At 58.9% G+C, this 12,592-nt stretch overlaps 1 protein-coding gene across 3 annotated transcripts; it reads right to left on the bottom strand.

Moving 5' to 3' along the window:
- Nucleotides 1–4,669: 4,669 nt before the first annotated feature.
- Nucleotides 4,670–11,461, bottom strand: FCN2 (ficolin-2). Of its 3 annotated transcripts, none has more exons than XM_078350702.1 (8): nt 11,362–11,461; nt 9,648–9,761; nt 8,904–8,957; nt 7,759–7,791; nt 7,140–7,307; nt 6,617–6,746; nt 5,953–6,087; nt 4,670–5,387 (listed from the first exon to the last, which is right to left on the bottom strand). In XM_078350702.1, the coding sequence occupies exons 2-8, from the start codon at nt 9,657–9,659 to the stop codon at nt 5,140–5,142; spliced, it is 780 nt and encodes a 259-aa protein (XP_078206828.1). In that variant the 5' UTR covers nt 9,660–9,761; nt 11,362–11,461; the 3' UTR covers nt 4,670–5,139. The 3 variants fall into 3 exon arrangements, with proteins under 3 accessions (XP_078206828.1, XP_035118150.1, XP_078206818.1); XM_035262259.3 differs by having other exon boundaries at nt 7,140–7,267; XM_078350692.1 differs by lacking the exon at nt 11,362–11,461 and adding an exon at nt 9,856–9,964.
- Nucleotides 11,462–12,592: the final 1,131 nt, after the last annotated feature.

Genomic DNA, 12,592 nt, shown 5'->3' with positions numbered 1-12,592 from the left:
GAGACATCACCACACCCCTGTGAAAACAGCTGAGCATAAAAGGACGATGACACCAAGTGCAATGATGAGGGGGAGGACCTGCCTCTCTTGCATTGCCAGACGAAGTGGGGCAGCCTTTTCGAAAACTGCTTCTCAATTTCACGAAAAGTTAAAAACATACCTACTGATCCGGTTTGGCTGTGTCCCTGCCCAAATCTCCAACTGTAGCTCTCATAATTCCCACATGTCTTGGGAGGGACCTGGTGGGAGGTCGTGGAATCATGAGGGCGGGTCTTTCTCATGCTGTTCTCGTGAGAGTGAACAAGTTTCCTGAGAGCTGATGGTTTTATAAGGGGAGCTCCCTGCACACGTGCTTTCTCGCCCAGCGCTGTGCAAGACATGACTTTGCTCCTCCTTCGACTTCCACCAGGACTGTGAGGCCTCCCCAGCCATGTGGAGCTGTGAGTCCATTCAACCTCTTTCCTCTATAAATTACCCAGTCTTGGGTATGTCTTTATTAGCAGCGTGAGAATGGACTAATAATGCCTACCATCCAATCCAGCCATTCCCAAGCCTGCATATTAATCCAGGAGAAATTAAACCATTCGTTCACACAAAGACCTGTGCACAGACTCATGGCAGCCCAGTGTATCATGGCCCCAGCTGGAAGCAACCTCAATGTCCATCGACACCTGAATGGACACACAGCTGTGGCCCCCAAGCACAGGGTATGACTCTATTGGGTGGACACATGGCTGTGGCCTCTCCACGTGTGGAGTACAACTCTGCTGGGTAGACATATGCTATGGCCTGTCCACGGATGGAGTACAACTCTGCTGGGTGGACACACGCTGTGGCCTGTCCACGGGTGGAGTACGACTCTGCTGGGTGGACACACGCTGTGGCCTGTCCACGGGTGGAGTACGACTCTGCTGGGTGGACACACGCTGTGGCCTGTCCACGGGTGGAGTATGACTCTGCTGGGTGGACACATGCTGTGGCCTGTCCACGGACGGAGTACGACTCCGCTGGGTAGACACACGCTGTGGCCTGTCCACGGGTGGAGTATGACTCTGCTGGGTAGACACATGCTGTGGCCTGTCCACGGACGGAGTATGACTCTGCTGGGTGGACACATGCTGTGGCCTGTCCACGGACGGAGTACGACTCTGCTGGGTAGACACACGCTGTGGCCTGTCCACGGGTGGAGTATGACTCTGCTGGGTGGACACATGCTGTGGCCTGTCCACGGGTGGAGTATGACTCTGCTGGGTGGACACATGCTGTGGCCTGTCCACGGGTGGAGTATGACTCTGCTGGGTGGACACATGCTGTGGCCTGTCCACGGACGGAGTACGACTCTGCTGGGTAGACACACGCTGTGGCCTGTCCACGGACAGAGTATGACTCTGCTGGGTGGACACACGCTGTGGCCTGTCCACTGACGGAGTATGACTCTGCTGGGTAGACACACGCTGTGGCCTGTCCACGCATGGAGTATGACTCTGCTGGGTGGACACACGCTGTGGCCTGTCCACGCATGGAGTATGACTCTGCTGGGTGGACACACGCTGTGGCCTGTCCACGCATGGAGTACGACTCTGCAGTGAAAGGAAATGAACAGCCGTGCAGAGTACAACATGATGACCCTTGAAATAGGAGGAAGACAGGCAGCAGAGAGTGGCTAGGATGTCATTTCACCCGTAAAACATCTCAGGAAAACAAGCACAGAGACAAGCACAGACATCACCTGGGGCCTCAGTGAGTGGGGCTGGGAGGGGTGGGACTGCAACGAGGAAGCCTCTGGGGGTGACAGATCTGTTCCTCGTCCCCACTGTGGTGCTGGTTTCACAGGTGCATCCTCTGTCAACCTACTCTCAAGTTGTACACTTCAAAGCCGTGCAGTTTATTCGCTGTCAAGCACACCCCTGTAGGCTCTTAGAAAGGAAAATCCTGCAGGACTGAGAGCACAAGCTTTCCGACGGCTCTCACGGGTCTCTCCTTCAGGGTAGGAGCAGCCAGCCTCTCCTGCCCATCACAGTCCACCTCCCCGTAGACCCACATCCTTCCTCTCAGCACCAGGTCCCAGAAGGAGCTCTTGAGGGACCAGGCAGGGAGCCCTGTGCCCACTCTGCACAGCACCCTGATCCTGGGGGGTATGGGGCTCTGGAGCCAGAAAGGAGCGAAGATCAGAGGACTGGGCATGGGCTCGGCGTGCGGCCACATGAGAGGGAGCACCAGTGGCAGTGCAGCCCAGTCCTCTCCCTTCCGCAGCCCAGCCCCTTCCCCTCCACTTCCTGCCCTTTTCTTGGTTAGGAAGACGATGTGATCTGTCAGGCAGGACCCTCGAGATGCCAGGCATGTGCCCCCCATCAAACTGCCAGCAGGAGGACACAGGGACAGCCTGGACAATGGCTGTCAGATCAGGATGCCGTTAGCGATCCCAGAAACCACAGGCCCCGAAAACCACACTCAGTGGCCAAGCTGCGGGAATCCGTGGCAGAGACAACCCCTTACACCAGTTCCCGGCGCTGCCCTGGATACTGCCCGGCCTGATCTGAATCACACGTTCTGAGTAAATTACAGAAGAGTGGCAACAGTGATAAAACCCAGGCCTGCCCACTCAGGGGCTCTTCTGTAGCGCTCAAAAAATAATAACGATAAGTAAAAAGCATGTTAGAAAACAAAACACACTTTGGGCAAGGACACCGAAGCATGAGGGCCTGTATACCACGTCGGCTGCAGCGGGAACGGGTTGCCTGACTCCCAGGACAGAGGGTGGCGTCTCTGGGTAGGGAATGGAGAGAGGGCACCCCCGAGGGGGAGAGCTGTGCAGAGAGGATTCTGACCTGCTCCTGGAGGAGGCTCTGAGCTGCCTTTGCCAGCTTCCCTCCCACCCCCTCCCACCCACCTTCGTCCAGATACCTCTCCCTCCTCTGGGGCTCAATGTCATCTCCCCTCCCTTGGGAGCATCCGTGACAGCCCAGAGTCTGGGGGCTCACACCGTGTTCTCCGAATCCCCATTCCTTTATCACAGTGCAGGGGCTGTGTGGTCAGCAGTGGGCTGGTTGTCCCCCTGAGGACCAGGCTCCATGCTCAGGGTAGGGTTCCCCTTATTCACCAGGGTTGCTTGGGGCTAAGCACAGGAGGCACCCAGGGTACCCCCTGACGGTATTCACTGCTGCCACTCAGGCACAGCCTCCCCCTGCTGAGATAATGGGGGCTTTGAACCCACTGGGGCGCAGCTGAACTCAGAGGCCAGGTGCTGGAGGTGCAGGGAGTGGCAGGGTCAGGCCCCCAGGGTGAAAGTTGAGGCTAAGAATTTCTGGGCACCCCCTGGCCCTTGCCATTCCCAAGTCTACCCTCGGCCCTCTCAGTGAGCCCGCAGACCCCTGCATCCACACTAGGGCCGGGTGGGCCAGGCTGCAGGCAGCGGAGTCAGAGCTGTGGGCCTGCGAGAGCCCCTGCCTCAGGAAGCTTGTACTGGGGCCCATTGTCTCCCACACGGAGCTGCAGCCAGCAGAACTCCGGGAAGCTGGCATCCAGTGTCCCTGGTTGGGGGTGGGGGTTTGCCAGGTGCCACTAGCTACATGCACATTAACTCCATCAGCCCTGGATGCCCCTGGGGAAGAGGGACCCTACCTGGCCCAGGGACTGTCCACAGGGGAGTCCCCAGAGCGCACAGGAGGACCACCTGAGTCAGATCCGATTCATCCCCCCAGGCCTGGGGCAAATCTGCCCATGGGAGTTGCGGCCCCACACCTCCTGCAGCTGTCCGTCCCCCTCTGCAGGCTCTGGGTTATGGCAGACATGGGAGCTCGGGAATAGTTCGGCTCCCACCTGAGGGGCCTGTTCCATGTGTGCATAGCCACCCCCTGCACCTGGAGCAGCTGAGGGCAGAGGCCAAGGCTCCTTCACGCTCCCCACACCCTCTCCTGCAGGCCCAGCCCCTTGGAGGCCTCTGCTAGAGGCTTATGGGTCCCTGCGGGTCACAGGTTGGGAAGAATCGTCTCTGAAGCAGCTGCAGTGGGCCTGCCAGGATTTCCACCTGGAGAGTGAGTCAAGCAGAGAAAAGGCAGAAGGAGGCCTTGGGGAGATTCACAGAAGCAAAAGCAAAACCAGAGACTCAGAGAATGCCCTGAATTCCAGAGTGGGGAAGGGAGCCTGCCAGGGGCTGAGCCCTCTCCAGGAGAGAGAGACGGACACTGGGGCGAGCCCTCCGTCATTTGCGGGGTCTGGGCTCTGGGCAGCTGGTCCTGGGAGGGGCCTGCCTGGCTGACCAGAAGGAAAGCAGGTGTTGTCAGTCCTTATACAATCCCCATTTTGAGAGCTCAGCCTTCTGGCTACCTTCCCTCTGCAGGGTGCTCAGATCCATCTCACCCGCTCCCCTTATTCTCATCTCTGCTTCGTTCTGATGCGGGATTCATGTGCACACAGTCGCCTTTCCTACAATGCGTGAGGCTCTCAAGAGTGAGTCCTGGGGACCCTAGAAGGCAGGTGGCAGGAAGCCTGGGGACGAGTAAGCAGAGCAGGGGCCAGGCAGCTCTGAGTGCAGGGGTCACCGAACACGCTCTGTAAAGGGCTGATGGATACACAATTGAGGGGTTGGGACTCTTAGGGTCTTTGTCCCAGCTATTCTGCCTGGCACTTGGAAACTGCCAGGGATGATAGAAACCAACCAGAGGCAATATGGAAGCCATGGGCATGGCTGTGCCAATAAAACTTTATTCACAAACAGGCTCAGTGGCCCTGCTTTGTCTTAGCTAGTGGGAAACACCCTCAGCCCTAGGGCACCTGACCCAGCAGTAGGGCCAGGTCACAGGGAGGCAAGGACGGGTGAGCAGCGCAGGGGCATGGCCAGTGGTCGGGCACTGCAAATGGTTGTGGCATCCCACAACCCCCTGCGAGGCAAGTGAGCACTGACAGCTGTGGTGAGGGAGACACACTGGGGCTTCGCCTAACCTTGCAGACGGGAGGCAGGGGGCTGGACGCCGGTGCTGGGTGCAAAGCTCTGCAGGCCGTGTCCATGAGAGACTGGTAGGAGCTCCCACCTCCCATGAGGATGGAGCCACGATCCCCATGCTGCCCTCCTTGTGAGGGCTGAGGAATGCTCTCCTCCAGCCAGGGTGCATGCAGAGCCCCTCTGCCACCAGCACCAGGCTAGGCGGGCCGCACCTTCATCTCTGACACCCTGTAGCTGTAGTTGTACCCTTTCCCGGACTTCCAGTTGATGCCATCGGCAAAGCTGTCATGGGCCCCCTTGAGGTAGCGACCATTCAGGTTTGACACGTGACAGGTGACGTACCACCAGGCTCCCTTATACTGCACAGCACAGCTCTCAGCAGCTTGGTCGTTGTCTTGGTCTTTGGTGGAGAAGGGATGGTTGTTGTGGTATGTCAGAGAATCACCTGCCCAGAGGAAAAAACAGGGCATTTCCATGAAGTGCCAGGGAGTCTGGATCCTAGACCCAGTGCAGAACTGCCATGGCCAGGAGCCCACGTTGTGCACTGCACAACTCCAAGGGGCACCACCCAGTGAACATGCGCTCTGCTCTGCTGGGACAGCAGCCTTGGCATCTCCTTGCCTGCTCTGCCCAGCCAGCTAACAGGTGTTCCTACACTTGGATACTGCCTGGCTTTGGGTGGGGCAGCAGGGGAAGGCGTGCTGGGCAGCACAGAGCATAGGGGTTCAGTCTCTGTAGAAATACCCTTATCAGGTGTCCTGTTCTCCATTGGTAATGGTAGCAGATAATCAGAGCCCATCTGTATTATACTTTTTACTGCACGTAGATCATAGTTTTCACAAGTGCAGTAAACTGTGAGTGACTGGATGGATGGACAGATTATGGATTGAACGGGTTAAGTCACCCCTCAGTGTCGCACAGCAGAGGCATAGCCAGATGCTGAGCACTCTCCCTCCACATCCCCAACACCCTTGGAGGCCCAGGCCACACAGCCCGGCACAGACACTCACCCGCACTGCCCTCCACAAAGGCCCCCAGGACCAGCCTGTACTTCTCCGCCTCGCCCGCCATCTGGAATGATCTGTACTTGGCAAATTGGTGGTTGTCCTCAAAGTCCACCAGGTCTACGCGGAGCTCGCTGGTTCCTGCGAGAGGAAGGTTTCAGGGTCCCAGCAGAAGGGCCCTCTGCCTCCAGACATGGGAGCTGGGTTTCTGGGGCAGGGGCTGGAAGGAGGTCTGGGTTCCATGGACGCAGAGCGTGGAGAGCACTGTGGCTTCCCGGGGCCTGAGCAGCTCTGACTCTCAGGGGGTGCTGAGCCACAGGGTGAGACTGGACTCCCAAACCCTCAAGGGTTAGAGGCAGAATTGGGGTTCGGCCCAAACTCCTCTACGGGGCCACTGGGGCCCTCCTTCCCACACTGAGGATCTAAGGTGCCGGTGGGGCTGAGACCAGAAGAGGCTTCAGCCCAGAGCTCCAACCCTCTCCAGTCCTGATGCCGCCAGAGACAGCGGTAGGGGATGCAGCTCTCGGGGGTCCCAGTGCCACCCTGCATGTGCTCAGAGCCCAATGCCCTGTGGACCAAGAGGTGCTTATGTTCCAGACAGCCCAGGCCTAAGGGGCAGGGGCACCTCTATTCAGGGCACCCGACCCCCAATCCCCAGCAGCCACCCTACCCCGGGCGGTCAGGGCATGGATGTTGTCATTCCCCAGCCAGAACTCCCCCAGCTGACTGCCGAAGCCCTGCTTGTACGCGGCCCAGTCCCGATAGAAGTCCACGGAGCCGTCCACCCTCCGCTGGAAAACCTGTGGGGGAGCCGGGGTACAGGAGCCACATGCCAGGCCAACGTCCCACAGCGCAGGGGACCCGCCCTCCAGAGGAGCAGCATGTGCAGATGGCAGAGCATCATGGCCGGGCCAGCAGCTCGCAGACCCCAAGGGAAGATGAAGGAGGAGAGGGGGGCCCGGGAGGGGAGGCAGCAAGCCCCAAGCCACACAGCAGGAAAACACCGGCCCCTCCCAGCCTCTCCCACGGCCTGGACTTTTACCCACGGGTCACCGCCCCCATCATCTCTGCCTGTCCCTGTGCAAAGGGATAGAGAACTCCAGAGTGTTCTCCCACTAGGTGTGCAGCCTGGCCTCCGGGACTCCCAGGCTGGCCGCCCCTGCCCAGGGCCCCTCAGCTCCCCCCACACTCACAGTCCAGCCCCCTCCGTCTGTGTCCATGTCACACAGCACCGTCAAGGGCCGGCAGTCGGGCAGGTAGATGGTGTGCCAGCCGCTCAGGAAGTGCCCCCGGTCCTGCAGGTCCTTGCAGGTGCGTGGGCCTGAGAAGGGAACCCGGGGAGTGGCTGCAGGACGGGAGCCCTGGGCAGGGCAGGGGCAGTGGGAGGGAGGCCCGGGAGGGAGGAGCAAGGTCACAGGCATCTGTGCGGACAGAGCAGGACTCCGAGGCCTGAATGGGAACACAGCCCTCAAGGCCACTCAGCTGTGATGGCCACGCCCAGTCTGCCTGACCCTCCCACCTCCCAGCATCTCCCCACCTTCACCTCCCGGGAACCCAGCCTTTGGGGTACACTCTAATTTTCTTTGGGGCGCAAGACTATGAAGTCCATGCCCTGCTTCTTCTTAGGGCATCTGCCAGGGAACCAGGCACTGCGGTCCTGTGGATCTGGCTGGTGCAGAGGGAAGAAAAGGCAGAGGCCTCTGGGGCTGGGACTGCAGAGCGTCCCAATGCTCCTGGTGGGTGCAGGTTGGGGTGGGCTGCTCTGGGGTGCATGTGCCGGCGGGGCTGGAGGATCCAATGCCTGCCACCCACCTGTGTTACACAGATTGGGTTCCTGAGGGTCTCCTGGAGATGGGGACAGACAGGCAAACACACACAGTAAGAGCTGGAAATCAGATAACTTGTCCCCCGCACAGAGCAGAAGATGGTGGCGCTTGCCTCACTCTCCTGGCATGAAGGTGGCCACTGCCCTCCAGAAAAGCTGCTAGTGCCTGTGGCCATCTGGGGTGACTGTGGCCCTTCTTGTCCCTGGAGGCAGCAGAGTCACTGGACCTGCATTAATTTGCCCCTTCCTCCTGCCGCATGTCCAAGCTAGAGGGAGCTTGGTGCTTTGGGGTCTCTCTGAACCCCTAAAGGCTCTAGAGTGGCCTGTGTTTGTAGATGTGGCATGAAGGGTGTGGTCAGGTGAGGTCTGGGCCAATAGGCATTTATTTACATACAGCAAAGTATGATGGAGCCTCCAGCTGAGTGAGAGAAAGTGTTCCTCTCCCAGCGCATCCAGCGCAGCTCAGAGCAGGTCGGGGTGAACAGAGGAGTGAGAGGGGTTGCTCTCCCTGCAGCACGCCGCTCTGGCATTTCTAAATAATCTGACACACGCGCATCAGACAGCCGTTCTATTGTATGCATTATACACATATACAGATAAATAGCTGACATCTATATGTGTAGGATGTATAGGTTTCTAGTTTAATGTATCTATTGTATGTTCACACATTCTCTGTGTTCAGACTTGTCGTTAATGCTCCCTGCCCACTCGGGCCAACCTAGGTTTTTGAACAGTGCCCCAAAAGTACTCCAGCGGGGGGCAGAAGACACGAGGTGACAGGACAGGGGAGATGACAGGTGAGATGGGATGAGAGGGGCTGGGAGAGGTGAGCAGACGACCCTGTCCCACCCACCCCAGCAGACGCTGACCTTTGAGGGGGAAGGCTTGGTCTCAGGCCCACCCACAGGTGAATGCCCAGGCTCTGAGAACCCCCCACCATTGAGACCCTTCCCCTGACTGAGAACCCCTCCCCCATACTGGGACCCTTGCCCCTGAGAACCTCTCCCCCACGCTGGGCAGGTGTGAGCTCTGGCGAGGACAGTGTGGCAGCCCCAGAGGCCCCATCCACGTTCCTCTGCAGCTGGGTCTGAAAGGGCCTCACAACCCCTCCTCACTCTGGTCCCCTCCTTACCCTTGAGCCCAGGTGGTCCTGCCTTCCCAGGTGCTCCAGGGGGGCCGCGCTCTCCTGCAAATTCCAAAGACACTGCCTTAAACAGAGCTTCATGCTCAGGACCTGAAGGACCCACCCTGGAGCTGGCGACTGTGACTTCCAGTCATGACCAGGATCCTGTTTGTGCTGCGATGTGACCGTGGCCCCACCTGAGTGTGCCCGTCCTGCACCAGAAGGTTCTAGACCCAGGATCCAGGCCTCACGGGCTCTCCTGTCTACTCAGGGGCAGGGAGCTGGAAAGTTAGAGCCCTTCCCACAGCCAGTAGATCCAGTCCCAGCTCGTCCCCATTCAGGCGTGAGAACCTGACAAATGTCCTCACTTCCCTTGAGCTGCAGGTTCCTCCTTTGAAGCTGGTCCCTGGGAGACTTTTAGCCCCACAGCCCAGGGAGAATAGGGACTGGGAATCAGAGCCCTGCTGGTGGCCACACAGCAGACGGTAGGTCAGGACCGAGACCAGGTTTGCTGCCAAAACACCCACTGGGCCCTCACTAGGTCATTAAAAGATGAGGACCCGGCTAATGCATTTCAGAACCCTGCTGGGCCCTGGGAGTCGGCTCTGTCCCTGGTTCCGAGCAGGGATCTGACCCAGGCTCAGCGATCTAGGAACCACGGAGGGAGCATTGCCCAGCTCAGCATCTAGTTTCAAAAACAGCAAGAGCCAGAGCCCCCACCACGCCCAGCCTCCCCACCCGGCCCACACTTACCTTTCTGTCCATTGGCACCTGCCTCTCCCTTTGGCCCTGGGGCCCCGGGCAGCCCTGGGCAGCCTCGGAGAATGGTGAGCTTGTCGGAGCCCTCCACGCCTACTAGCTTCACCTCTGCAGAGAAACACAGGTGGCCACTCAGTGCCTGGCCCAGCAGCGCCTGGGAAGTGAGGTTTTCTGCTCTGCTGAGGCCTTGGTCTGTCCTCACCCCTCGGGCACTGGCGAGGAAGGGAGGTGAACGGGGCAGAGCCCTGGCATTGGAGGCCGCCCGGACCTAGCAGAGCCTCCTCTCAGTGCTGTGTGCCCTGGGGAAACTCACTGCACTTGGAGCTTTGCCCTCTGGGCTGCCACGTGCAGATAATAACAAGGTTGTGGCCAGGGCTGGATTAGAGAACGCACATTTTACATCTCTTACAGCAATTTATGGCACTTAGAAAGAGCTGCATAAACAGTGGGCACTTTCAGTCACTACTGACAATAAATATTTCTAAGAAACTTGGGGGATTGGGGCTGACGTAGCGTTTTCCCTCCCAGACCCTGGGAAGGTGGCTGTAGAATTTCTGGGCTGGAAGGGGCCTTCTCAGTCCCCTGGAGAGGGGCAGTGTGGGGTCCAAGCACACAGAGCCAGGGGTGACAGAGCTGGAGCCAAACTGAGGCTGTTTACTTCTTTGAAAAGAACAATCGACCTGCCCCCCCCTGCCCCCCGAGGGCTCTCTCAGATGCCGTGGGCTGCGACAGTGGTCTCCAGGGATTTGTTTCGATCTCTCACCCCGGCTCACTGGTCAGAGCATGTGTAGACCACTTCTTTTATTTGCTTATTTTTTCTCATTAAAAAAGAATACTAATGTTAGATAATCTAGAAAATAAGGCATGCTGGGGGAAGAAATTAACTTACCCGTAACATAACCAGTGCAGGGGCCTGTGGATGTGTGTTTCTTCCCAGCCCCACTCGGGGCCTTTCCCCGCAGGACCCATCATTCCCTGGTACCCTGGTCCACTAGGAGCAGGCCCAGGCCATGGTGCCCACTACAGTTTATGGAAGCCATCCCTGGTTCTGAGTCCAGAGCAATGTCCTCCAGCATGGTCACAATGCAGGGGGACCAGGCCTCCCCGAGAAGATGGAGCCACAGGTGGAGCTGCCTGGAGTCAGCTGAGTGCCCCAGGAGCCCAGGGAAGGAGGTCTGCAGCCCTGGGGCCATATCACCCTCACTGGACCACATCAGGGACACAGTGGGAACCTCCTGTCCCAAGTGCCAGGTGCATTCCAGGCCGAATTCCCCGCAGAGCTGGGGCTTGACCCTGCTGGTCACATCCAGCTGGGAGGTCTCCCAGTGACGGTGATCATGGCACAGTCTCTGACTAGGCCAATCCCCAGCCAACGTCCTGCATACCCACTGCCTCCTCACAGCCCACCCACGGGACTCTCGCAACAGCCCTTCCGTGGAGGAGGACTCGGCCCTGGGAACAGGGCTGTTGGGCGGGACCCCCCGTGGACTGGGTGCTCTGGGTTGAGGACCGGCTCCTGTGTTAAGCTGCATCTGTGTCTCTGAACTTCTGTCTCCTCTTCAAAGTGTGAGGCTTAAAAAGAGCTGTTGAGACAATAAGGCAGGAACCTTCCCAAAGGGCCTGGTGCACTGTGAGTGGTCAGCAAGCGGCCGGTCAGCTTCCCGGAGCCTGATGGCTGTAAAGTCCTACTCCCTGGGGGCTGACTCACCTGGACAGGTATCATCAGTCAAGGCCACGGTGCACAGGAAGGAGAGGACCAGGAGACCGGGTCCCATGGCCACGGCAGCTCAGCTCAGCCCTGGGGCCCTGCCGCTGAAGGAACTCCGTGGCTCTTATAGGTCTTCGGCCGCCCACTGTCACCTCTGTCTCTATTTCCCAACCCCACTGGGGATGGCCACTCCCTCCCAATGGCTTGGTGGCCCCAACTAGTGGTGGAGACCGCCCCGGGGCCATTGTCTTCCGCAGGCCCCATGGGCTTCCAGCTTAACGAGCCAGGCTTCCCCTTTAACGAGCCTGGCTTCCCCTGGCAGGGACACTGCCTGAGGCCCGCGCCACGCAGAAGGGCTTGTGGAACCCAGTCCTTGAGGAATTCACTTGCAGAGAATCTGCTCTAGGTCCACAGAAGTTTAGGAACGTCCACGGGGGCCTGAGGTGGTTCCCAGAGCAGGGAGAGGGAAGCAGGATGGTCACCAGGGATCTCCCTGGCCAGCTCCCAGGGAGTTGATTCCAACCTTAGAGGACGCTGGCTGGCGAAGGTGGTGTGGGCAGACCAGGAGCCTTCCCAAGGAACTGGACCAGGGGCCCATCCGAGCCGGTTCCGCACTGATACGGGGTGGTGAATGGGACAGCAGCAGCTTCAGGTGGGGGCAGGGATGAGGAAGGGTGGCATGAAATTGCTCACAGGGAACATTGGACACCTGCCCCTGAACCAGGGAACAGGTGGATTGGCCCCAGCTTGATCTGCACCTCTTAGAGAAGAGCAAAATCCCGAAGCAAACGCTGGCCTTGGGTTCAGTCCCATTAGGGAGAGGTGGCAGGCTCTGGTCCCAACTGCACCACCAGCATCCCTGCACAGCGGTCGAAAGGGTTAGAATCACGACCCCAGTGGAAAGAGCCTTGTGAGGCTCAAGCCTTCACAGCAGACCACCTCCACGTCCCTGGCATCATACAGGCCTGAGAACACAAAGCCATTGGAAGACCACGGCTTTGACCACGCCAGACCCAGTGTGAGCAGAACGTGGCTGGGAAGGAAGGGCAGGCTCCCAGGGTTGTGTGACAATGGAATTCAGAGATGTGGTCTCCCTCCTGGCACCTTCTCTCCTTGCCTAAGTTCCGTGGGCAAGACTCACACAGAAGCAGTGAGCCCCTCAGAGCTGGTAGCTAACAGCCCATTGCAGCCTGCCCGGATTCCCCAGGCCTTCGTCACCTGGGGTCCCCGA

Source organism: Callithrix jacchus, chromosome 1 (genome assembly GCF_049354715.1).
Source record: "Callithrix jacchus isolate 240 chromosome 1, calJac240_pri, whole genome shotgun sequence".
Lineage (NCBI taxonomy): Eukaryota > Metazoa > Chordata > Mammalia > Primates > Cebidae > Callithrix > Callithrix jacchus.
Note: the sequence above shows the minus strand (reverse complement) of the source record. Positions and strands in the feature narration are given on the sequence as shown.